Source organism: Elephantulus edwardii, unplaced genomic scaffold (assembly GCF_000299155.1).
Source record: "Elephantulus edwardii isolate Elephantulus edwardi_28Jun2011 unplaced genomic scaffold, EleEdw1.0 scaffold00057, whole genome shotgun sequence".
NCBI lineage: Eukaryota > Metazoa > Chordata > Mammalia > Macroscelidea > Macroscelididae > Elephantulus > Elephantulus edwardii.
In genome coordinates, this window is record NW_006399807.1 from 16,873,767 (window position 1) to 16,898,470 (window position 24,704).

General features: G+C 40.5%; 1 protein-coding gene across 4 annotated transcripts in view; it reads left to right on the forward strand.

Annotated features, from left to right (window-relative positions):
- Nucleotides 1–24,704, forward strand: part of DNM3 (dynamin 3) — an 875,056-nt gene that overhangs the window by 643,694 nt on the left and 206,658 nt on the right. For all 4 annotated transcript variants that reach the window (XM_006887429.1, XM_006887430.1, XM_006887432.1 and 1 more), the window contains one exon: nucleotides 18,643–18,752. In XM_006887429.1, the coding sequence (XP_006887491.1) occupies nucleotides 18,643–18,752 (110 nt within the window). The remainder of the gene's footprint in view (nucleotides 1–18,642; nucleotides 18,753–24,704) is intronic.

The window sequence follows — 24,704 nt, forward strand, 5'->3', positions numbered from 1 at the left end:
CTTCTCTTCTCTTCTCTTCTCTTCTCTTCTCTTCTCTTCTCCTTTTCTTCTTTTCTCTCTCTCTCTCTCAGTTTTTTTTTTATTTCAATGAACATCTACAGAGATTTTGGAATTCCATTCATCCATTGTTACACTTTTCTATGATATAGTCACACGATGGAATACTACGCTGAATTGAAAAATAACAAACTCATGAAATATTATACAAAATAGGTGACCCTGCAGGACATTATGCTGAGTGAAATATCTCAGTCACAAAAGGACAGTATTGTATTGTACCACTGTTGCAAAACCAGGCTGACATTGTGGTTGAGTGAATGAAGATAGAGAAGGTGGGGATGAATGAATCATTGAAACACATGAGGAAGAGAACTGTTTAATGGGATATATGATTGAGTATTAGTGTCATGACGGGAGACCAGAATGAAGACTACACAGTGGAGTAGACTTGGGGGATAGGGATTGCAAAGTGTTTTTCTTTTACTCTTCAAGGAGAAGAGTGAATTGGGGGGAGGTGGTGGGCAGGAAGAAAAGTGCAACAATGAATGAATGTAAACCCTAAGTCTTTGTAAACTTTCATTAAAATTAATAAAGAATATTAATATTGCAAAAAAAGAATGATAAAGCTAAACATGCTAACATGTATTTCTACATAATGAAATTAGTTATTCCAGGTCATAAAATATACCACACGTGAGTGAAATTTAACTTTAAATAGTCATGTAAGTATTTACATTTAGAGCAAATCAAGATACAAAAAGTAGGAGGAAGAGGAAGGTAAGGGTAAAGGGTAGGGAAAGAGTAGAGTATGGGTTCCGTCATCTGGAGGGGGGGTCAAGGTCAGTGTGTGCATTTCTGTTGTTACCTTTCTTTGAGTTGCTCTGGGTGTTCGTGTCTAATGCTGCTGTGCTCACTTCTTTGAATGTCTATAGTGAAGTTTAGATATGTCATTATTGCTGCTGCTGCTGCTGCTGCTGCTGCTTTACTGTTAGCAAGAAAAAGGCTATTTTTACCCGCTCTTGGTGACCTCTCAGTGTGAGGGAGCTTATCTTACTGTTGACTATACCATTTTCATCAGAATTTTCACATCCTATTGTTTTGTGTCCTTTTCTTGCTCTCTCTTATCTTTCTAACGCACAAATTGTATCTTTCCCTCAAAACTAATACCCAGCTGCCAAGTTGATTGTAGCTCATAGCATTCCTGTAGGACAAAATGGAACTGCTCCATAGTGTTGGGAGACGGGTAGCCAGATTCTCCTTAGAAACAGAGAGAAGAGACTTCTTCTCACGTACTTTGAACTTGTTGACAGGTTAGGCTGGTCCATGCAGAGGACATCATACTTGGAAAAGCAGAGAGCCAGTCAAATAGAGGAGGATCTTGAGTGATATAGACTTGCACAGTGGTTACAGCAGTGAGGGAAGTCAAGCAGAGATTGTGAGGGTGGTGCAGGATTGGGCAGGGTTTTATTCTGTTACATATATGTTGTCACTGTGAGTGAGAGCCAATATGATGACTCCTAACAGCAATCTTTACAGGAGTAGATTGCCACGCCATCAACCTTTTGATTAGAGGCCTAATATGTAAGCTTTGCACAACAATGGCTCCTCTTTCTTTGCACAGGTATCCCTAATTCTTCCATAGCTTTTTTTTTCCAGGCATACTATTCAACTTTTTACCATTCTAGGTTTTAAAAGGAAACAGATCATTTGCAGCAAAATTAAACATAGGTTAAATTACACATGTCAGTATGAATTAGACACATCTTGTTGAGATATTTTCAAGAGCTCTTCTTTTAAATAATACCTTTTTTCCCCCCCTGAGGAGATGAAAATGCTTTCTCATCTCTTGCCTCTTTGTTCCCATAAAGTTAGGCATGTTTGTTTTCATTTTTCAATTTAAAAGATTGAGCCTGGGTATTATTATCCTTGCTTTACATATGTTGAAACTAAAGCACAGAACAAGAAAATAATCACCCCCAAGGACACCCAGTGTGTGCTCTAGCCATGACTGGCCCTCTCAGCCCCTGAAGGCCAGATCTGAGCTTTCCTCCTGGTTAGCTGAGATCAATTAAAGCCTGAAGCAGTCTCTAAAGATCTACTCCAAATTCTTTATAAGTCAAGGTCATTTATTTGAACCTAATTTTGTTCTCCTCTGCATTGTGTCACACACTCATGTGTTAGGGACCAACTCAATGGCAGATAACAATAACAACAGTGCTTTGAATATGTCAGTCCTTTGAGAGGAATGATTTCAGATATATGTCTCCTAAACCAATGTTTCTCAAACCTTGGGAATTGTGAAAACACCCTTTTAAAAGGAGACGCCTTGTGGATTCTGAAAATTCAAAACTCAAGCTTGTTGCTGTTGATTCAGAACTGACCCTCCAGTGAGGTTTTGGAGGCTGTAAATCTTATGGGAAGACACTGACTGCCAGTCTTCTGTGGAGCCACTGGTGGATTTGAACCACCAGAGAAGCTTCATCTTTGGGTTAGCAGCACAACTACCTACAGACTAAGGCACCATAGCTCCACTGTGGATTCTGAGTGCAGACAAATTATTTTCTATTATGTTGTTGTTGTTGTTGATTGCCTTCAAGTCAAACATGACTCATAGCGACCCTATGAACAAAAGTCCTGAAGCCCCTCTACAATTATCGACATTTATCAAAGTTCACGGAGTTTCCAGAGGCATGTTGTTTAGGAAGTGGATGCCACTCCTGCTTCCAATTACTATATTAAAGAATTACTTAAATATATACAAATAGAGAACCTTTTCTTCTTCGGTATCTACAACTTACACTTATTGTTTGATATAAAAAGTAGCAAACCAAAATCACATATAGATACAAACAGAACCATACCATTGAGAAACTTCTTTTGAGCAACATTAATGTAAGAAATGGTGTTCTATTAGGATAAATAATTAACTAGCCAACAAAACTATGTTCGGGCTTCCAGGCATAGCGTTTTTTTGAGACCAGCACATCTGAGCTGCCCTGTGCTGTATGGCCCACCATCCTCCCATCACTTTCATCCTAGTAGTAAAGTGCTTACCCACCTGGGGCACTGTGATGTCACTAGAGTAAAGTACATAATTGGAACATTAAGTCACTCTCTGCTCTTTTTCTCATTAGTATACTACAAGTGAAGTACTACCACTTTGTGCCAATGCAAACATGGACACAATAATTGAAAGGCAGTGTTCACTTATGAAGTAGCCCCCAGATAATTCATAAATTCCTTATACTAATTTTATTAAATGCCAACAAACATTGAAAAAAAAAATGTTACAAGAACTCATATACTCTGAGGGCTAAGAGACTTCTATTGGAGAAACGCTGCCCTAAACTTACTACTTTAAGACTTAAAGAAGCAGATTAGAGTTCTCAGGATGAGTCATGGACCCTACTAGTAGCTACTTCTACTAGTAGGGATGATTTGGGTGCACTTTCAAAGTTTCTGGGTGGTGCAAGCAGTTAGCAGGCTTCTTTAACTGGAAGGTCAAAGGTTCACGTCCATACCCAGTGACAGTGACCTAGCCAGAGACTCCTGGAAGTCTATAGCCTTGACAGCCCTGGGGAGCCAGTCAAACTCTGACGTACATGCAGGTGCCATAAATTGAAATAGTCTAGATGGCAATTTAACTGCCTATTAGTATGTGTTCTGAGGAAGCTCTGGTAGTTTAGCGATAGAGCGTTGTGCTGCCAACCCAAAGGCAGATGGTTCGAATCCACCAGCTGCTCCAGGGGAGAAAGATGGTCAGTCCCCTCCCATGCAATTTACTGCCTCTGAAGAACTGCTGGAGAGTAAGTTTGAGTTAGTTCTGACTTGACGGAACATTAACAACAACAGTAATGGTGTAGAATGCACAGAGATATTTTTTATGCAGTCCCCATCTGGGTACTTAAAACCTAGCTGGCAATGCAGGATGGCTAGAGCAATGAGAAACTGCAGAGTAGTGAGAAGAGGCAGCTATAGCAGAGCAGAGCCTGCACACCCTGGACTGAAGCCAGCGGAGCAGCCAAGCTGTGAGGGAAGTGGTGTTTGGTCTAGACAATCATGGTCATTCATTCTTTTAAAACAACAGTTCTGAAACCTAGAGGTGAATGATGTTTCAGCTTTGTATTTCTTTCAGAAATTGAAATCCCCCAAGTGCTTTCTTGATCTTTTCTGGGCAACTTATTATGGGAATGAAGGAGAGAACCAAGCACCAGCCCTCAGCTTGTAGTTGTGTTTGCACACTTTTGTGGCTATGGACCCTCTCCCAGGGCCCTGAATTTCTTATAAACCCTCCTAGAGTACAAGAGCATGCTTTAAAGTTGGTGATAACACTTTGCTGGAATTAAATTGGTTTTACCTCTTGGCTTGATACTGTTTCTAGTCCTTGTGTGTTAATTGGATGTAATTAACTTCTTCTTTTAATACCCTTCACTTTTTAATTCTATGAATTTTAGAATTATGAAAACCTTGCAGTGAAAATAATAAAAGCTTCCGCTTGTAAGTTTGTTGAGGGTGGCAAAATGATGGCTAAAAATATATTCCCCGTGAAATAGGAAATAAATGTTTATCAAAAGTCCGTAGCTGTGTAACCCTCTGCATGATCTCGTTTAATCTGTGTCCCACCTGTGAAGCATGAGTTGCTCCCCCCCACCCCCACCCCGTACCACTATAAGAAATCACATCTCTTGTTTGGTTTCACATAGCTCCTAGCCAAGAGCATATATTCCTCTCTGGGTCTTCATTCCAAACCACCTGCCTCTCTGGGGTGCCTTCTCCAGCCTTAAGACTCCCCGGGACTAGGGAGGGGGCACACCTGGGCACACTGTAGAAGCAGAGAACAGTCTGGCTTGAGCAGTTGGAATTCTTTCCTAGTTGTGAATAACCCCTTTACCTGCTCACTTTGCTTCCTTTCTCCTTCTCTCCCCACCCCGCAAACCCCCTCCCTTGATGCTCCTGTCATTTTTTTCTGCCTAGGATCCCAACCTTCCTTGTTCTTCACCCTTTCCTCAGAAAGCAGTGGACAGGCTGGAAATCATGATTAGTACTGGAGAACTCTCCCAGTTCTTTTTCATCCAAAGACCTGTTTCTTTGCAGACACGTCAGAGCAAATAGCTCTGCACAGCGCACCAGCTGTGTAAGGAACAGAACAGCTCAATATCATCTTGAGTCTGGGACTGTGTCTCAGAAGGCACCTGGAAGGGGCTGCTCTTCCCTTGCTGGTCTCCCAGTGGGCTGGCTCTCCAGGCTCCCAAGGAGAAAGGCTTTCCCTGAAGTGCAAAGGGCGGGGCTACTCAACTATGCTTTTCAAATAGACTCTTTCCCTCTCAGAAGGAACCTCATGGAATTACATTAGTGTGAGCACAGGCAGAAAATTCTGCTCTGTGCAAAAATATTCAGAATAGCTCACTTACTTGGCTGAATACTCAGGCCCTGTGGTTTTCTTCTTCAAACTGTTTCGAGTCAGCGTTTGCTGAAATGATAGAGGAGAAAGGGGCAAATTCAGCTTTGATTTTTGTTTGCACCTTGATGACAAATGATGGGGGGAGATTTTCAACCATTCGTAGGCTGAGTTCTGGGAACTGTCAGAAGATTTTATTTATGCATGCCTTCCTGACCCCTATTTTCTCAAATAAGTGAGAAAATGATGTTATATTTATGAATAAGGTACTTTGATTAAGTTGATCTTTTAGAAATGTATGATATAGTTAATCAAAATAATATATTCATTTATTAAAAGTTTACCCAAAGGGCTAAACATGTAATACTTTGTGTGATTAATAGTTTACTTAAAAGCTGTTGGGTGGTGGGTTTTTTCCTTTAAAAAAAAAGCATTATTTCAGGATTTATGTCTCTTAAGTTTACTTTGTAACTTTCAGTCACTGAGGAGGTCACATTTGACTTCTTCAGTCACTCTGCATTTTATTAGCAAGTCCCTGTTCTGTTGTATACTGTACCAAGTAATCCAATCACTATTTAAAACGTAAAAATTTTTCTTCTTGAAAGATATAAGTTGTGCTACCTTGTAACACAGAAAAATGGGATAAGCATGACCATGAGGCATGTGACATAAGTTAATTGACATTGCTCACAGCATACTTTGCCAGGCTAAGCAATTTCCCCCTCTTTCTTGTAACTGGAAAATGATAAAATGCACACAAAGTCCATGTCCTGAACCTATTAGAGGAAAAGTTAACTTCTGAGGTCTGCTTCTGTGAGAGAGGCAGTTTGTGGTGGTTGGTGAACAGGCTTGTTACTAGGAATTCTCCTTGTGTTGGTTCCATCTGTTTGTTGCCTTATTTTCTCTCTCTTAAAGCTATTCAAATGCTACTCCCCTCACTTACACTGTAATTGTTAATTTAAAATTTCTCACATGTGTTATTCATGCATGTAATTCGTTTTTCCTTGTAAAGTTTCCCTGAGTGAATTATTCTGGAAACTACAGACTGCACATACACATAAAATGCACGTGCGCGCGCGCGCACACAAGCACACACACACACACTCTATGTTTTTGCTTGGGTTGGGGTGTGTGTGTGTGTGTGTGTGTGTGTGTGTGTGTGTGTGTGTTAAAATACCAGTGATGAATGTTATTGTTCTGCTATACTGACTTCCTTCTTTCCCAGTAATATTTTGTGGTTTTGGTGAAGGTTTAGTCAGAAGTTTAAGTTCTCATTCAACAATTTTGACAGAGATTGTTCAGTGGCCTTGGTTACTTTCTTCAAGGTATATGAACACTGTGCAAGACTGATTGTTACTCTTTATTTTTGTGAAGGCATGCTAATATATGTTAAAGAAATGTTGCTATTGAGCAGCAAGATCTAGCTAGTCTAAGTAGAAAAGCATTTGCTAAGGGGAATAAATTGTGTGAAGAAGCCTTGAGAGTGTAAAATGAGAGAGCTGAACTGGGTTTCCAGAACAGCTTCCACAACTGAATTTCAGACCTGAACTTCCAAGGAAGCGATGGCCTCCACTGAAGGAAGAGCTTGTCCCTCCATGTCACTGCTGTAGCTGCTGGCCCCAGAGCTCCTGGCCTCCACCACGATTCAGGCCACCTCATCATGTGCCACACAACCTGCTGGTCTCCAATAGCACGTGGTTCTGAACCAAAGTCCAGCACGAGCACATCTAATTGAGATGAAGTTTCACCTGAATCCCTACCTACAGAGCAAGATTGAGAAGGGATAAGGGGTTTTGGATTGAACTCTCACATTATAAAGAGGTTGTGGGTGACACTGTTGATAAATCTAGGCTCAGAATCTAGTCCATATGGTTCGTAACTTTGACACGTGTTATCTACTGCAGTCCTTTGCCACTCAGCTACTTGGAAATCCTACTTATATGTGAGAGAATTCTGGTGGCCTAGTGATAAAAAGCTGTACTATAATCCTAAAGGCACGTGGTTTGAATCCACCAGCTGCCTTGTGTGAGAAAGATGGGCTGTCTCCTCCCTTTTGATTAATTGCCTCTGAAAATGGGCTGGAGAGTCAGCTAGGGGTCAGTTCTGATTGAAGGTACACAACATCGACAATAGTTAATATAATAAGGTTTGAGGAGAAAAGGTTTATGTATATCCTGTTTGCCATGGTTAGCCATTACTATTTTTCATTTTTCTTTAGTATGTTTGTCATTATTAAACACACTTATTCTCACATATGGATAGTTCTTTAAATATAAGAATTCTTAAACTAAATACTTCATGTTCTCACTTTCAAATTATAACAGTGGTTTTGTAGTGCATGTAGGGAATGATCAACATTTTGAAGATATTAACTGCATTGGAAGCAGTGCCACATATGCTAAGAGCTAGTGGGGTGGGAATGCCATGAGAATGGAGGAAGGAGCGCTCCAGTGCACTTCCATGCCCACTCTTTCCTGGACGGGGAATGTGTTGAATTGGATATGAAAGGGAGAGTAAAAACAAGAAAATGGGATGCCCTGCTGGCATTTGACTGGGTATATGCCAGGAGGGAGCTCCACCAAAGTATCTGAGTGAGGACAGAGCGGGCAGCCATCAAGCGAACGTGTGTCTACTGTGGAGTTTTCTTGGGTTTTCTACCACAACCCATGAAAGGCATGCAAGGACAGTTTCTTAAATGTTCAAGAAAAAGTTCTAATGAAATATGTTTTACTTCAAGCCTGCTGGCCCACAGATGCTGTTTACTACCCAAAGTGTCATTCTGATTTCAATGGGGAATTAGAATCCAAATAAAATAATGGGTAGCTGTACATTTTCTGTAGTTCCAACATTTTATCAGCAGTAAACACCAATTTTGTAGTTTGTGAATAGCATGTAGAACTAATATTTTCATATTTTTAATCTTGTTATAGTTTTCCTCTTTCTTTGGTATTTGGATGATTTTGTAGGTCCATCATTGTCTCGGAGTCAGTCTAGGCATAGTATCGTGCCTGCTTGTGAGAGAACACAGTCATAGTTTCATTCAGAAAGTGTTTGCTGACTGCATTATCTGTAAGCAAAATTGGTAAAAGAACCGTACCTGTCCCCAATAAGCTGAAATCTTTGGTAGGAGAGCCAGGATGCAGTTAAAGAGTAGCAGTAGAATGTTGTTGTTGTTGTTGTTGTTGTTATGTGCCATCGAGTCACCTGTGACTCATAGTGACCCTGTGTACAACAGCCCTAAACCCTGCTCTATCCTGTGCCAATCCCACTATCTCTGACACACCTACTCCCATTACCGCAGTGACTGAATCAGTCCATCTCATGGAGGGTCTTCCTCTCCTGCACTGTCCCTGCACCCTCCCAAGCATGATGTCCCTCTCTAAGGACTGATCCCGCCTTGCAGAATGTCCAGAGTATGTCAGATGAAGCTTCAGCATCCTAGTCTCCAAGGAACAGCCCTGTTTCACTCTGTCCAGAATAAACCTGTTTGTTCTCCTAGCAGTCCATGGTCTATTCAATACTCCAACACCACAGCTCAAAGGCATCAATTGGCCTTCTGTCATCCTAGTCATTGTCCAGCTCTCTGATACATAGCAAGTAATTGCAAAGACCTTGGCCTGTATCAGGTACACCTTAGTCTCCAGACTGATAACATTGTTCTTTGGTACTTTGGAGAAATTCTTGATAACAGACTTTCCCAATGCAATTCGTCTTTAATTTCCTGGCTGCTGGTACCAAGAGTGTTGATTGTAGAGCCAAGCTGACTTAAGCTGTCAACCACCTCAATCTCTTCACATCTATCATGATGCTTCCATTTGGTGCAATGCTGAGAATCTTTGTTTTCTTGATATTGTCCTTCATTCCCAAAAGCAGAGAGTACAGGAAGAATGTCTGTGTTCCATTGACTATGCAAAGGCATTTGACTGGGTGGATAACAACAAACTGTGGCTGACTCTGAAAAGAATGGGAATCCCAAAACACTCAATTGTGCTTATGTGAAACCTATACTTGGACCAGGAGGTAGTCTTCAGAACAGAGCAAGGAAACACTACATGGTTCAGAATTGGGAAGGGTGTGAGTCAAGGATGTGTCCTGTCTCCATACCTTTTCTATATATATGCAGAACAGATTATCTGGGAGTCTGGGCTCTATGAAGAGAAATGTGGCATCAGGATTGGAGGTAGACTCATCAACAATATACATTACGCAGATGACACAGCCCTGCTTGCTGAAACTGAGAAGGACCTGAAGCGCTTGCTGCAGAAGCAGTAGAGTAAAACATAAAATAAGTAATGGTATTGCTAAATGGCAATAATAGTGAGTTTGTTCTTCCTTTTAGAAGTTGTCCTTTTAGCTAGCAATATACAGTATACTTTTATCCTGACACACTACACACACACACACACACACACACACAAAATTCCTAGAGTCTGAGGAATTGACAGAGAAAATCTACAGATTATTGAAGGTTCAGAGATGGCCTGTGTGCCTGGTCACAGAAGGTCCTTCTGGTGGTCCAGCCTTTGGAAACTTGGGTGAGTTTTGTGTGAGCAAGTCTAAATTCCCCATCAGGTAGGTAGGGAATGGCAGATGCCATTTGAACTGAGAGGATGAGATGAGCTGCACTCACAGTTCTGAGAGAGAAGTTTGTTCAGTTAGAAGTTAACAGGGAACTAGATGGAGGTACTTGATGTAGGAGAAGCAAAGCATCAAATTCCACGCAGACTCAGATTGGGACCCACCGAGGCACTGTAGGAACATCTCGAGAATAAGGCCAGAGAGGTACCAGATTACAGAAGTCCTCAGGTACTCAAGCCATATTTCTTAGTTGTCTGCGTGATGCTCTGCTGACTGTACCACCAGAGCACTTTTCAGCCCCTATTCTCTAGGACATCTCAAATAGCAAAATAAAAGGGCAAGTCTTGGACAGATTTTCTGATAGCCTTGCTTCATATTGAGCAACTCCAAGTATTATTTAATTTATTTTTTTATCTTGGGCTTTCATGCTAGAAAATTTTCTTAATGAAAACTACTGATAGAGAGAGAGACAGAGAGAGAGAGAGAGAGAGAGAGAGAGAGAGAGAGAGAGAGAGAGAGAATTATGTGCAGGTAGAATGGGGAAGGAAAAGAAGACCTCACCAACTTTCTGGAAAATACGAGTAAATTTGGTCTGAGAATACGAGTAAATGTAGTCTGAGCTGGATGCAGGATTTTTGAGGCCAAGAGCACAGTGACAAAAGCATTTCTAATAGAGGAAACAATAGAGACTGAGACTGGAAGTTTTGCCTGATTGTATGTTGTTGTTGTTGTTATGTGCCGTTGAGTCGTTTGCGACTCATAGCGACCCTATGTACAACAGCCCTAAACCCTGTTCTATCCTGTGTCAATCTCACTGCCTCTGACACTCCCATCCCAATTACCCTAGTCACTGAATCAATCCACCTCATAGAGGGTCTTCCCCTCCTGTGCTGTCCCTCCACCCTACCAAGCATGACGTCTCTCTCCAAGGACCTGTCTCTCCTTACAACATGTCCAAAGTATGTCAGATGAAGCCCCAGTCCATGGTACATTCAATACTCTTCTCCAGCACCACAGCTCAAAGGCATCAATTCTCCTTCTGTCATCCCTAGTCATTGTCCAACTCTCTGATGCATAACAAGTGATTGCAAAGACCATGGCCTGTGTCAGACGCATCTTAGTCTCCAGAGAGACACCGTTGCTCTTGAGTACTTTAGAGAGGTCCCTAACTGCAGACTTTCCCATCGCAATATGATTTTTGATTTCCTGGCTGCTGGTGCCAAGAGTGTTGACCGTGGAGCCAAGCAAACTGAAGTTGTGAACAATCTCAATCTCTTCGCCATCCATCCTGATGCTACCAATTGGTCCACTGGTAAGAATCTTTGCACTCTTGACATTGAGCCTCAGTCCATACTGAGGGCTGTAGTCCTTGACCCTCTGTAACAAGTGCATGAGGTCCTCCTTAGTTTCGGCAAGCAGGGTTGTGTTATCTGTGTGATGCAGATTGTTAATAGATCTTCTACCAATCCTGACACCACACTTCTCCTCATAGAGCCCAGCCTCTCAGATAATCTGTTCTGCATACAAGTTGAAAAGGTATGGAGATAGGACACATCCCTGGTGTACACCCTTCCCAATTTTGAACCATGCACTGTTGCCCTGCTCTGTTCTGACGACTGCCTCTTGGTCCAAGTATATATAGGTTTCGCATTAGCACGATTGAATGTTCTGGGATTCCCATTCTTCTCAGAGTCAGCCACAGTTTCTTATGATCCACACAGTCAAATGCCTTTGCATAATCAATGAAACACAGGATTGTATGTAGAACATGAAAAAGCAGAGACTTCCCTGAGAAGCAGGAGGCCATTGGTTGGTGCGGTCACTGTGTTGAGGAGTGTGAATTTACTGTTTCTGACAGTAGGAATCTCTGCATTGTACAGATAGTTAAGTAGTTAAGTGCTCAACTACCAGCCAAAAGATTGGTGGTTCATCCTCACTCAGAGGTACCTCCAAAAATAAAGCTGGACATCTACTTCTGAAAGGTCAGAGCCTTGGGAAAACCCTATGACGAGTCTGGACTCTGCATTCAGAGTCATGATGAGCCAGAATTGACATAGTGGCAACTGCTTATCCAATCTTTTCTCTTTGTTTCTAACTCTTGTCAAATTACTACATAACAAGAACATTGGCTCTCTCCTGTGCTCCCCCCACCAAAGAATCTGTCATCATGACGTTTCCCATATAAACAATCCTGAGGGCCCTCCTTGTGAGGAAAGAAAAGTAAAGGAACTATATATTTAAGGGTGAAGAATTAAATAAGGCAGAATCAGTGGCATCAGCCTCCAAGGCTTTTGAAAATAGGCAGAAAAATTCCTTTCTGAACATCCATTAAAAAAATCTGAGTATAATTTTATACGTGCTTCTTCCAAAATGTTATTCAAGATAAAATACTTTAAATTTCTAATTTTGTCAAATATTGCAAAAAGTTAATATTCTCTACTTGTTGTATTGTTCTTTGCAAATGTAGCCTGTTTGAATAATCAAATTGGTTGAGCAGCCTGAGTTCCAAATGAAAAACCTTAGCAAATATTTTGAATGCATTTCTAGTATGAAGACATCTCATATAAAATTAAATTGAAAGTGAACAGAATAAACCTCTGGTAACTTAGTGTTAAGGAGCTGTGCTGCCAACCCAAGGGAACACGGTTCAAATACACCAGCTGTTCTTTGGGAGAAAGATGGGCAGTTTCCTGTACAATTTATTGCCTTTGAAAACAGGTTAGATGATAAGCTGTGAGTTGGCTCCAAGTCAACAGTACATAACAGCATAGTTATATAATCTTGAGTTGTGCTACTAACTGAAAAGATTTACCTCTTCGTAGTTTGGCCATACCTGTACGCTCCTCAGGAGAAGATAGGGAATCTAGTGTGTGATTTATAATCAGATATGACTACGTGTCCCTAAGAGGGGGGAGGAGAAAGAGAAAATAAGCTTAAAGATAAGAAACATACTGGAGATAGGGAAGGGCAGAAAGCAGTCGGTACAAGCTTGGGGAACTTTTTGGAAGTTTTTGGTTTTTTGCATTAGAACTTTCACATTAGAACTTGAGCCAGATTACAAATAATAAACATTAACTTGATAGGAAGACAAAGAGAGGGTGTCTAGGTTTGGGAAGGACTTTTGCAAAGGCACAGTTGTATGTTTAAAGACTGTAAATAGGTATTGTCTGATTGAAAAGTAGCATGGAAGACTAGAACAGATACATTATCTGCTGTTCATAGAGTTGTTATGAGTTGTAGTTGACTCAGTGGTGCTTAGCAACAACTACAGAAGAATTAATTGCTGATAAAACTAAGTAAACGTCACAGCCATTGAGTCAGTTCTGACTCCTAGCACTCCTCCAATGGATTTCTGAGGCTGTAAATCATAATAGAAAGAAACTTCTCATCTCTCTCCCTTTGAGCTCAAGGTGGATTTGGACCATAGCCATTGACTTAGCAGTGAAACTCACTTTTTTAAAAATTATTATTAAATTTTATTAGTTTTAATGAACATTTACAGAGATTTTGGGTTCTCATTCATTCATAATTGCGTTGTTTTCTCTACCCTCCTCCCCCGTTCTTTTTTCCCCCCCCCCCATATCTGTTTTAATTGTCCAATTGCCACAGTGCTTGTCAAAGCCAGTTCTGATTAATCTCCTTTGTCGGTGTGTCCTTTGCCGTTCCCTATCACTCCTCCCTGAGAGAGACTTCACTCTGATTCATAAGGAAAAGGGAATGGCGTATTCTCTTAGCTACTTCCTGCTGAAAAGGGATGCTGTGGATTTCAGGGTGGAGATCTTCTCTCACTACTCTAAAAGGCCCCTTTGGCAATAGGAAACACAAATTCACTTTTGATATACCACGAGAGCTCCCTGTTACCAATCAGATGGGGTTAGTTTTAGGGAAATTTCAAATGTCACACTTAAGACTTTAGTAGATTTCATCCCATCTGTCATGGAAAAGAATTGACAATTTGGAAGACTGTAATGATTATGACAAAGTGTTGTCGGGTATCATTGCATTGACTCTCTCTCTCATATTGACCCAGACCTGTGTACAGTCTACTGATAGCCTGCCTCATCCCCACAGTCTCCACTGTGAAGACACTGTGTCCACTGTGACACTCTTTTGGATCTTCCTCTCCTTCACTGACCCTTTACTTTTTCAACCACAATGTCCTTTTCCACAGATGGATCTTTCCCAAAGAAATAATATGCCCCAAATTTGAAAAGTCTCCTAATTGTTGCCTCAATGGAGCACTCTTACTTCACTTCTTCTAGGACAAATCTGTTTGTTCTCTTGGCACCCTGAAACTCTTATTGTGTATCCTTCACTCCCACAACAATTTAAATGCTTTGGTTCTTCCTTGCCTACTTTAATCACTGTCCGACTTGCATATGCATATAAAGCAATTGGAAATACTGCAGCATTTATGGAAAAACTGTGAAGGGTCAGGTTCACCTAAGTCTTTAAGGTAGTATCCTTGTGCTTTTTAGCACTTTCAAGAGGTCTTTGATGGTAGTCTTGACTGCTGCTTCCTTCAGTGTTGCTTGTGAATCCAAGTACAATTATATCCTTAATTACATCAGCCTTTTTCTCTGCTTATCATGATAGTAGTTATCGATTTAGTTGCGAAGATTTTTGTTTTCTTGATGTTGAGAGCTGTCCTTGGAGTTTCAGTGAGTGCTTCAAGTCCTCTTCTTTTTCAGCAAGCGTCATCCAACCTGGAAATGTAAAAGGGATTAGAAGACATGGAAACTAGCCATGTGATCAGCGCTCAGGACTTGGGATGTCAAACAAAAGGGAGTTATGACAGATGCTCAGACGCAATGTGATAGAGTTGTAATGTTATATAGGATATGATGGAAGAGGATATGGCAGAAATGATAGTGAGGTTTCAGTCTAGTGATTGAGAGCATGAAAAGTACACTCAATAGCAGAATTAGAAAGCCCAAATAGAGCTTGCATTAAGTCGATTCAATTCATATGGGGCCCCATGTGTGTTCTGAAGGGATAATTGTTTGAATGGATGTGAGGGAATAAAGAGAGGATAAGTTCCTGGGGACCATTTCTGTTTAATAAAAATGTAATTGGAGCTGCATACATCATTTATACATTTTTTAGTGGTTATATTATAAAAAAATGTAAAATATACTAAAATAATATAAAAAATAATCAAGTGGTATTATATTTAATAGCATATTATATTTACCTTAATACATTGAAAATATTATTCCAATATAGAATCAGTATATAATTATTAGTAAGCTATTGTACATTCTTTTTTAGACACTTATTTTTAAAATTCTGGGGTATTATTACACATATAGCATATGTTGATTTAATGAGCTATATTTCACATGTTCAGTAGTTACTTGTTTGGGTCCACAGATCATATAGTATATTAGTAGACAATTTAATGATGCTCTCAAAGGCTATGCAGCAAATTTCTTAATGAAGCTCATCATATGAGTCATTGTTATTTTGGAAACTAGAATTTTTTATACCCTTTCCCTCCTCAGTTCCTGTCATTTATTTTCGTTATTTCAGATTCAATCTGTTCTTTAAGCAGGGAATCATTCTTTCCCCAGATCAACAAGAATTTCCGAAATACCCATGATATCCTATTTCACTGCTTACAGTCTCTGCTGTTTCTAATTCTCCATTTGACTTACAACTTTTATTAAACAAATCAGTCTGAATCTTCTGTTTCTTCTTCCTTTGTCAGTCTTAAACTCTTTATTATGAAATAGTTTAGCAACATGTCCTCAGAGTGCTCTGATAAATGACATTTTGGAGTTTGGAAATGGAATCTACATTTTTCTTGTTCCCCAGCCTGCATATGTGTGTATCTCTCTAGTGTTTAATATCTGATGTAAACTTTCTGGCTTTTCAGTCTTCTTCATGGTAAAGAATGCAGTTCATAAGGGAGCCTACTTTACTTCTACAGAAGACAAGCCAAGGACATTGTGTTCCATCTTTACAATGAAATGCAGATTTCCCATTAAGAGGCAAATCCATCATTTCAAAGGTTGAATAGGATGGTGCAAAAGAATAAAAATGCAGCTGCTTAAATTTAGGGCATTGAAAAAAGTCCAATTTTAAAAAAAGAGATGTGCCCTGGGTCTCAAGCATTTTTATTTGATTATGTACTGCGAAGATTTTCATTCAATCTAAACGCCTATTAGAATTCTGACACAAAATAGTCCAAGCATTGTTTTATGCAAGGTAGATTCTGCTCTGATACCTCATTCATTTTCATTCTGGGATTGTTAGGAAATAGCTTTGTGTTTGCCGATATACTGTTAATTTTTTGTAAAGAAAATATTACCCTTTTTAAATTAAGCATTGCTTTTCTGTATTTATTCTTAAGTTTTCTCATTCTCATTTGGTTATTGTTGTTTTTGTTTTCTTTAAAGACAGCCATTTGTACTCCAGGCAGCTTTCTCAGTTGTTTCACTCTACCTGTGTCAAGTGCCACCTATTACATATTCTAATGTGCTCTGCCCAGTTCTTTCCAGTTTAATTTCACAATAAGCAGGTGCAAAGCCAGTGATAGTCCCTGCAAAAGTTATCTGTAGGGTCTACACACACAGAAGGAAATTTTTTTTTCTCCTTTTCCCATGGAACAACTTGTGGATTTGAATCAGTACCTTTGGAATTGTAGCACAGTTTCTTACCACTAGGCCACTAGAGCTACCTATATAGCATAGTATCCACCAGACTAGTTCAGACTTTAGTTCTAGAGTTTGATTCCATGCTACTGAGCCCAGTCACTAATTATATATTGGAGAGACAGATAGACAGACAGAAAGGCTATCTCAAGCAACTTTGTTTAGTGCACACATTTTTAATAATTAAACATAGTTGATTGGAAATGACGCTAATTCTCTGCTTTGCTCTCATGAGCCTAGGCCTGTTTTTTCACAGAAGCAGCACTACAGACCTACTGTTTAACAAGGTCTGTGCTAAAATGCCCCTGGTAACTGGTATTTTATAACAATCACATGGTGTAAGTGCTGGGCTGCTGCTAACTGAAATGTCAGAGATTCCAACCCCCTCATTACTCCACTGAAAGAAAAGAAGACCTAGTAACCTGTTCACATAAAAGTGAAGTGTAGAAAACCATATTGGGTAGCTTTAATCAATGTAGAGTCACTAGGAGCTCTGATTGTTTGGTCCATAGTGTGTTAAACTGTTAAACAAATGATTCTCTTCTGACCTTTGTGGTTCAAATCCACCACATGGTACTGAGAGAGTGACGAGCAGTCTCTTCCTGTTAAGACTTACAGCCTTAGAAACTTGATAGAGATATACAACAATCCACTATGATGGAAGGTTGCTGTGAGTTGAAATTGGCTTAATGACAGTATGTGATAAGTTCGTTATGAGCCAGAATTGTCTGAACTGCACACAACGATTGATATGAAGTCTAAGGTGGCTCAGATGGTTTGTGCTAGACTGATAAACGTTACCAGTTCAAATCCGCCTAGTGATAGGTTGAGGGGAAAGGCCTAGTGATCTGATTCTGTTAAAATTACAGTCACGAAAAGTACTGTGGAGCAGTTCTCCACCGTAAAATGTGAGGTTGCTATGAATCAGTATCTACTTGATGACAGCTAACAACAATAGGTATTTACTGGGTTTCTTAACTGAATGTTTGACTCTTGTTCTCCTGATTGTTAGACATTTATATTTATAGGAACAGTGGCCTGGGCTGTGCCTAGACATAATGCTTTCTAATAATTCTTTAGCATCTAGTATGCTTTACCAAGACCAGTTTGGTCTCATTTTCAGGCTTAATCTCTCTATTCTTCACTTTCTTCATCAGGGGAAAACTGTTAATCTTCAAAGAGAATGTGTTTTAGTTATTATTACAAAACCTGAGAGCTGGGACCTGATGGACTGCCTTGTTTTCTTTGCTCATTTTTCTACTGCTTATTTTAGCTTGGGGGGAGGGGGGGAATGAGTTTCCCCTGTCTAATAAGTTTCCTCTTTACACAGGTTTTTACTGTATCAATATACTTCTAATGGATTCTTTCCTTCCCAAGACGCTCAATAATTTTATTTTATGGAATAATATTTTCTGGTCACATATTTTATTCTAGACCAAAACGAGGGAATGTTGGTGTAGTTGGGGTGTGTGTGTGTGTGTGTGTGTGTGTGTGTGTGTGTGTGTGTGTTTAAACTATATCATCATTTACAGAGGACTTTTCTTATGGGGGGAGGGGGTCCTTGGGCTTCCATCCCCTGCCAGCACTGGCTATCAAAACTGCTTAGGTTGCAAATAAAATATGAAATGAAATCCATCTGGCATTTCTCATTGAATTAGGACCAGAACATTTTTACTAAATATTAACAGATGGCTAAATTCTTAATATCAATCGAACGTTCTGAAACATCTGAGGGGGACCCACATGAGGGGAAGGATAGAGGGGCGTGTGTTTTCCCCAGCACAGAGCCCTTCCTGTACTCTTTCTTCCCGCCGTTCTTCTGATCCACATGTTGAGAACCACTGGAGTCTTCTGTCTCAGTTTATTTCTACTCCTTGGTAGCTTGTATCAGGATATGTGTGATCTATCACAATTCAATATGCAAGTGTTTGCCAGCTCAGGTGATATGTTGTTATTGGCAAACCTTTAAGATCTCTTATTTAAACCAATGTTTTCTCTCTCTTTTAATAGGAAAAAGAAAAGAAATATATGCTTCCCTTGGACAACCTGAAAGTTCGGGATGTAGAAAAGAGCTTTATGTCTAGCAAGCATGTCTTTGCACTTTTTAATACAGAACAGAGGTAAGAAGATGAAGCCATTTTTATTTTCATATTTCCCCCATCCCCTTGAATTTCTGCATGATTCAGAGATCATATTTACCAATTATCCTTTGACCCCCATCACATCAAAAACTTTTAACTTTTCCCTTTTCCTTTTGTTAATTTTGTAGTGTCCACCAAGAGTATGGCCTAAAATTTAGAACTTAAGAAGGCTCTTTAAGTAATAATTAATTTAGTCTCTGTTTTCCCATCAGGCATAAAAATCCTGCTGCTTCCATTCTTTAGCTACTTTTGATTACCTGAAGGTCTACTTTTTATAAACTTTTTGTTTACAAAATTACAAAGAATTCCGTTACGATTTTAATCCTAGCTCTTTGGCATGAGGAGAAGCCACTTCAGCAGAGACTCCATGGATGTAAAACTGGTTATTGTTAGGTGCAGTTCAGTTGGCTCTGACTCATAGCAACCCTGTGTAAAACAGAATGGAATGTTGCCTGTAGCGTCCTCAGTCTCCGCAGTTTCCACTGTGCTCACGCTCATGACTGCAGCTACTTTGTCAATCCGTCTCCTTGAAGGTCTTTCACTTTTTCATCGACCTTCTCCTTTAACAAGCAGAATGCCCTTCTTCAAGACGTGACCTGTCCTGAAGCTGTGCCCAGAGTATGAGATGAAGCCTCACCATCCACATTTAAGGAGGGAGCACTCTGGCTGCACTTCCCAGATGGATTTTTTGTTGTTCTTCTGGCACTCCATAATATGTCCAATATTTTTGCCAAGTACTACAATTCAGAGTTATCAGTTCTCTTTTACTCTTTCTTGTTCGTTTTCCAATTCTTACACATGCATGTTGTTGTTGTTGTTAAGTGCCGTCAAGCCTAGTACAACAGCAACCCTGTGAACAAAAGACCTGAACCCTGTTGACAATAACTGTTGTCATTTCTCTATGTTCATAGAGTTTCTAGAGGTATGTGGTTAACAAAGTGATGTCACTTCTGCTTCCAAAGCTGAATCAATCTGGGGGCTCCACCAACCACTGTCTACTATGGGTAACCATTATGGCATTTGACACACCTGTGTCACAGTGCTCAGCATCACAACACCACCAACTTACTTCAGTACAGCAAATAGACCAGTGCTGTAACCACTTAGGAGAATGTTCATCCCAAAACAATTAACACTAGGCCCGAGGGCCCTGCCACCTTTTAAATAAAGGCATGCCCACCAGGTGCTTGTTGACCCTAAACCAAGAGATTTCCAGCCCACAGCTCATTGTTAGTTAAATCAAATGAGCTGACACCTGATTGTGAACCAAAAAAAACAAAACACAACCAAACGTTCCACACCTGATCCTCACCGAGGCAAGAGAAACCATCTTCCAGAATCCAACCACTTCACACATGAACCTCCAAGCAAGAAAAAAAAAGCATGGCTTAAATTATGCACGCCTTAATTCTCAAATGACATCCTTCAAAAGGTCCTTCAAATTAGGCAGCAGATCTGCTTAATGGATACGTCATTTGATTTCTTGACTTAGCAGTGGGTATTGATAGTGGATCCAAGTAAAATTCAGTGCTTGACAACTTCAATCTTTTCTCCATTTATTATGATGTTGCTATTGGTCCAGTTTTGAGGGGTTTTGTTTTTGTCTTCACTCATACACACTCTCTCTCTTTCTTTCTCTCTCTCTCTCACACACACACAAACACACACACACACACACACACACACACACACATTAGTGGATAGAATTCATCTGTAAATGTGAGAACTGAGCGAAAACTTTTTATAATTTTCCAAAGCATTATCAACATTGACGTAATTTAATTTTTCTTGCAGCCACAACCAACACCTTTGGTACTAGTACTCAAGAGATCAAAAGATAGCTTGCATTGGGGAAACTTGCTGTCAGAGACCTCTCCAAGGTGCTAAAAAACAACCATGTAAAAAAAAATTCCCAAAATGATGTCAGTTTAAAGGCTAAGTTACATCTGATTTAAGCCATGATATTTACAGTTCTTTCCTATGCATCTGGAAATTGGACAGTAAATGAAGGATGACAAAAGAATTGAACACTGAGTTACAGTGTTGGAGAAGACTACTCAATATCCATGGACTGTCATAAGAACAAACAAGTTTATCTTGGAGGAAGGGCAAATAGGGCGCTCCTTCCAGTCAAGTGTGAAAAATTTGGTCTCACATAATTAGGGAGTGTTGTCAGTTCTTGGAAAAAGACAGCATACTAAGAAAAGGAGAAAGGAAGGAAGAGCCTCAACAAGATGGGTCGACACAGTGACTCTACTGGGCTTGAGCACTTAGGAGATGATGAGGCTGGTAAAGGACAGGGTACGTTTATTAGCAGAGTTGCTATGAGTTATAGTCGACTTGAGGGCACATAACAACAGCAACCTCCACGTTCATTATCTTTGGGTAGAATGTTAAATGATCCAGGAAGTATCAAGAGAAGATGGAAGGAGTACACAGGGTCACTGTATCAGAAGGAATTGGCTGACACAGAAGAATTTCATGAAATGGCGTATGAATAAGAGCCTATGGTGATGAAGGAGGAAGTTCAAATTGCTCTTAAGGAATTGGCAAAAAACAAGGCTCCAGGAGTTGACGGCATACCAACTGACATATTTCAACAGACAGACACTGCCCTGGATGTGCTCACTAAGTTGTGCCAAGAAATCTGGAGAACAGCCAGCTGGCCCACTGACTGGAAAAGATCAATATTTGTTCCCATTTCAAAGAAAGGTAACCTAACAGAGTGTGGAAATTATCGAACAATATCATTAATATCACATGCAAGCAATATGCTGCTGAAAATTATCCAAAAACGTTTGGAATAACGTGTCAATAGAGAACTGCTAGATGTACAAGCTGGATTTAGAAGAGGTCGTGGTACTAGGTATATTATTGCTGATGTTAGATGGATCTTAGCTGAAAGCAGAGAATAGCAGAAGAGTGTCTATCTGTGCTTCATTGACTATGCAAAGGCTTCTGACTGTGTGAATCACAACAAGCTGTGGCTGACTCTGAGAAGAATGGGAATCCCAGAATATTTGATTGTGCTAATGCGATTGTCCTCGAAAGAGTCAAACCGGGTGGCTCCTTGGAGGCAAGGATTCTGAGGTGTAACATACTTTGGACATGCTGTGAGGAGAGACCGGTCATTGGAGAGGGACATCAAGCTTGGGAGGGTGGAGGGGACGGCGCAGGAGAGGAAGGCCCTCTATGAGGTGGATTGATCCAGTGACTGGAATAATTGGGATGGGAGTGTCAGAGACAGTGCGATTGGCACAGGATGGAGCAGAGTTTAGGGCTGTTGTACATAGAGTCGCTATGAGTCGCAAGCGACTCGACGGCCCATTACAACAACAACAACAATGTGAAACCTATACCTGGACCAAGAGGCATTCATCAGAACAGAGCAAGGAGACACTACATGGTTCAAAATTATGAAGGGGGTCCGTCAGGGATGTATTCTGTCTCCATACCTTTTCAATCTGTATGCAGAACAGATCATCCAAGACATTAGGCTGTACGAGGAGGAATGTGGCATCAGGATTGGTGGAAGAATCGTCAACAACCTGCATTATGCAGATGACACAACCCTGCTTGCTGAAACTGAGGATGACCTGAAGTGCTTGCTGCAGAAGGTTAAAGACTGCAGCCTCCTATATGGATTGAAGCTGAACATCAAGAAAACAAAGATTCTCACCACTGGGCCAATTGGAAGCATCATTATGGATGGTGAAGGGATTGAGATAGTTAACAGTTTTAGTTTGCTTGAAACCACAGTCAACACTCTTGGTAACAGCATCCAGGAAATCAAGAGATGAATTGCATTGGGAATGTCAGCTGTGAGGGACCTCTCAAGAGTACTGAAGAGCAACGACGTCAGGCTGGAGACTAAGATGCACCTGATCCGTGCTATAGTCTTCGAAATTATGTGCTACGCATCAGAGAGTTGGACAGTGAATAGGGTTGATAGAAAGAGAATTGATGTCTTTGAGCTGTGTTGTTGGAGAGGAGTGTTGAGTATATCATGGACTGCTAGGAGAACAAACAGGTTTGTCATGGAGAAGGTGAAGCCAGAATGCTCTGTGGAGTCAAGGATTCTGAAGCTTCGTCTGACATACTTTGGGCATGTTGCAAGGAGGGACTGGTCTTTGGAGAGGGACATCATGCTTGGCAGAGTGGAGGGGCGGTGAAGGAGAGGAAGACCTTTGATGAGATGGATCGATTCTGTGACTGGAGTGGTGGGAATAAGTGCATTTGAGATGGCTAGATTGGCACAGGATAGAATAGCATTTAGAGCTCTTGTACATAGAGTCGCTATGAGTTGCAAAAGACTCGATGGCACATAACAACAACAATAGTACTGTGGGCTAAACTGTAGGGTAGTTTGTTTGTCATCTTATAAATCAGAAAGCTTAAGCTCAGAAAATGTAACTGACTTATTTGCAATCACAGAATTAATACATGGGGTAGTTGGAACTTGAATCAGCCATTCTGGATCTAATTCTAATTTCCCTTCTACTCTTATTTCTCTTACTTTTGTTACTGGAATTTACCTACAACATTCATACTCTGTTTTGTTCTGATCCTTATGGAGTGCCAAAGCTGTTCATTGGATCTTAGAAATAAAGGTAAATAAACACATAGAGAGGTAACCAAGGACAAGACAGAGAGCTATAGAAGGGCCACCACTAGGCAAAGAGAATGTTTTCAAATGAAAATGTTATAGGAAAAAACGAATTAGCTTTTATTAGTCAGCCATTAAGAGATTGAATCATTACTTGGTGGAGTCTAATTTTAACCCATTCCTCCAGGCCTCTTTTTTATTCTTTATTTAGCAATTGACGAAGCCAATTGCTTAGGTTCACTGACCGGCCCAGGGTCAATCACAGCGTAAATCAAAATGGAAAGGGAGGACTTCCTCCTGCATTCCCAGTCAGTGGCTCAGGGTGAGTCATTACACAAAAATACTTGGAAAAGCCACAAGAGCAAGGCACTTACAGAATCACAGCGAACCAAAATGAAGTACAGTTCCCCTACCAAATAAGATTTTAGAAGACTTCATAGTACTTGAAAGTAGCTTACAAAAAGACTCCTGGGGAGCTCTGGTGGCCTAGTGGCAAGGAACTGCAACTACAATCCCAGAGGTGCACGGTTCGAATCCACCAGATGCCCTGCCGAGGAAGGAGGGGCAATCTCCTCCTGTACCAGTCAGATCTGATTTGACGGTACACGCACACAAAAATAATAATAATAAAAAAACAAAAAGACTCCTGAAGAAAAGTTTTCCGGAGAGAATATTGCTAAGCCTTTTTACATCCATGAGGCCCTGCAGGAGTGGAATCTGCAGTGGTGTGCCCAGCCTCTTCCTGGGAAGGAGAGTACGGCACTACCAGACAGGAAGCCAAATTCAGTTTGGATCCTCAGTTATCCTGAAAGGGTAAAAGAAATTAGTGCAGCATTAGAATAGTGCATCATGGGCTTTTTAGATGAACTACAACAGTGGATTTTTAAAAAGAGCCAAAGTCCTATGAATGTTTGAAAACCCCATATGATTTGTAAACATACAAATCATTGGTGTAGCAAAGGCCACCAAAAGAAGAAAACTCTGTGTTTCTAGTAATTTGAGTATTCTAGAATCCTAGAGTCTTCACAGCGGAGCTCTGGTGGCTGAGCGGTAAAGCGTTGCACAGCTAAGTAAAAAACTTATGGTTGAAATCCACCAGTTGCTCCACAGGAGAAAGATGGACTCTGTCCTTCCAGGCAATTTACTGCCTCTCACAACTGTCTGGAGGGTCAAGTGTGGGTCAGTTCCAACTCAGGGATACATAATAGTAACAACTACAGTCTTCAAAAGTATTAAACCCTTCATCCACTTTTAAGAAATCTTCTAGAGGACTTGCATGTTCTACCTATAGAAACATTCCCCATGTCTTTTCCTTTGAAACCTTG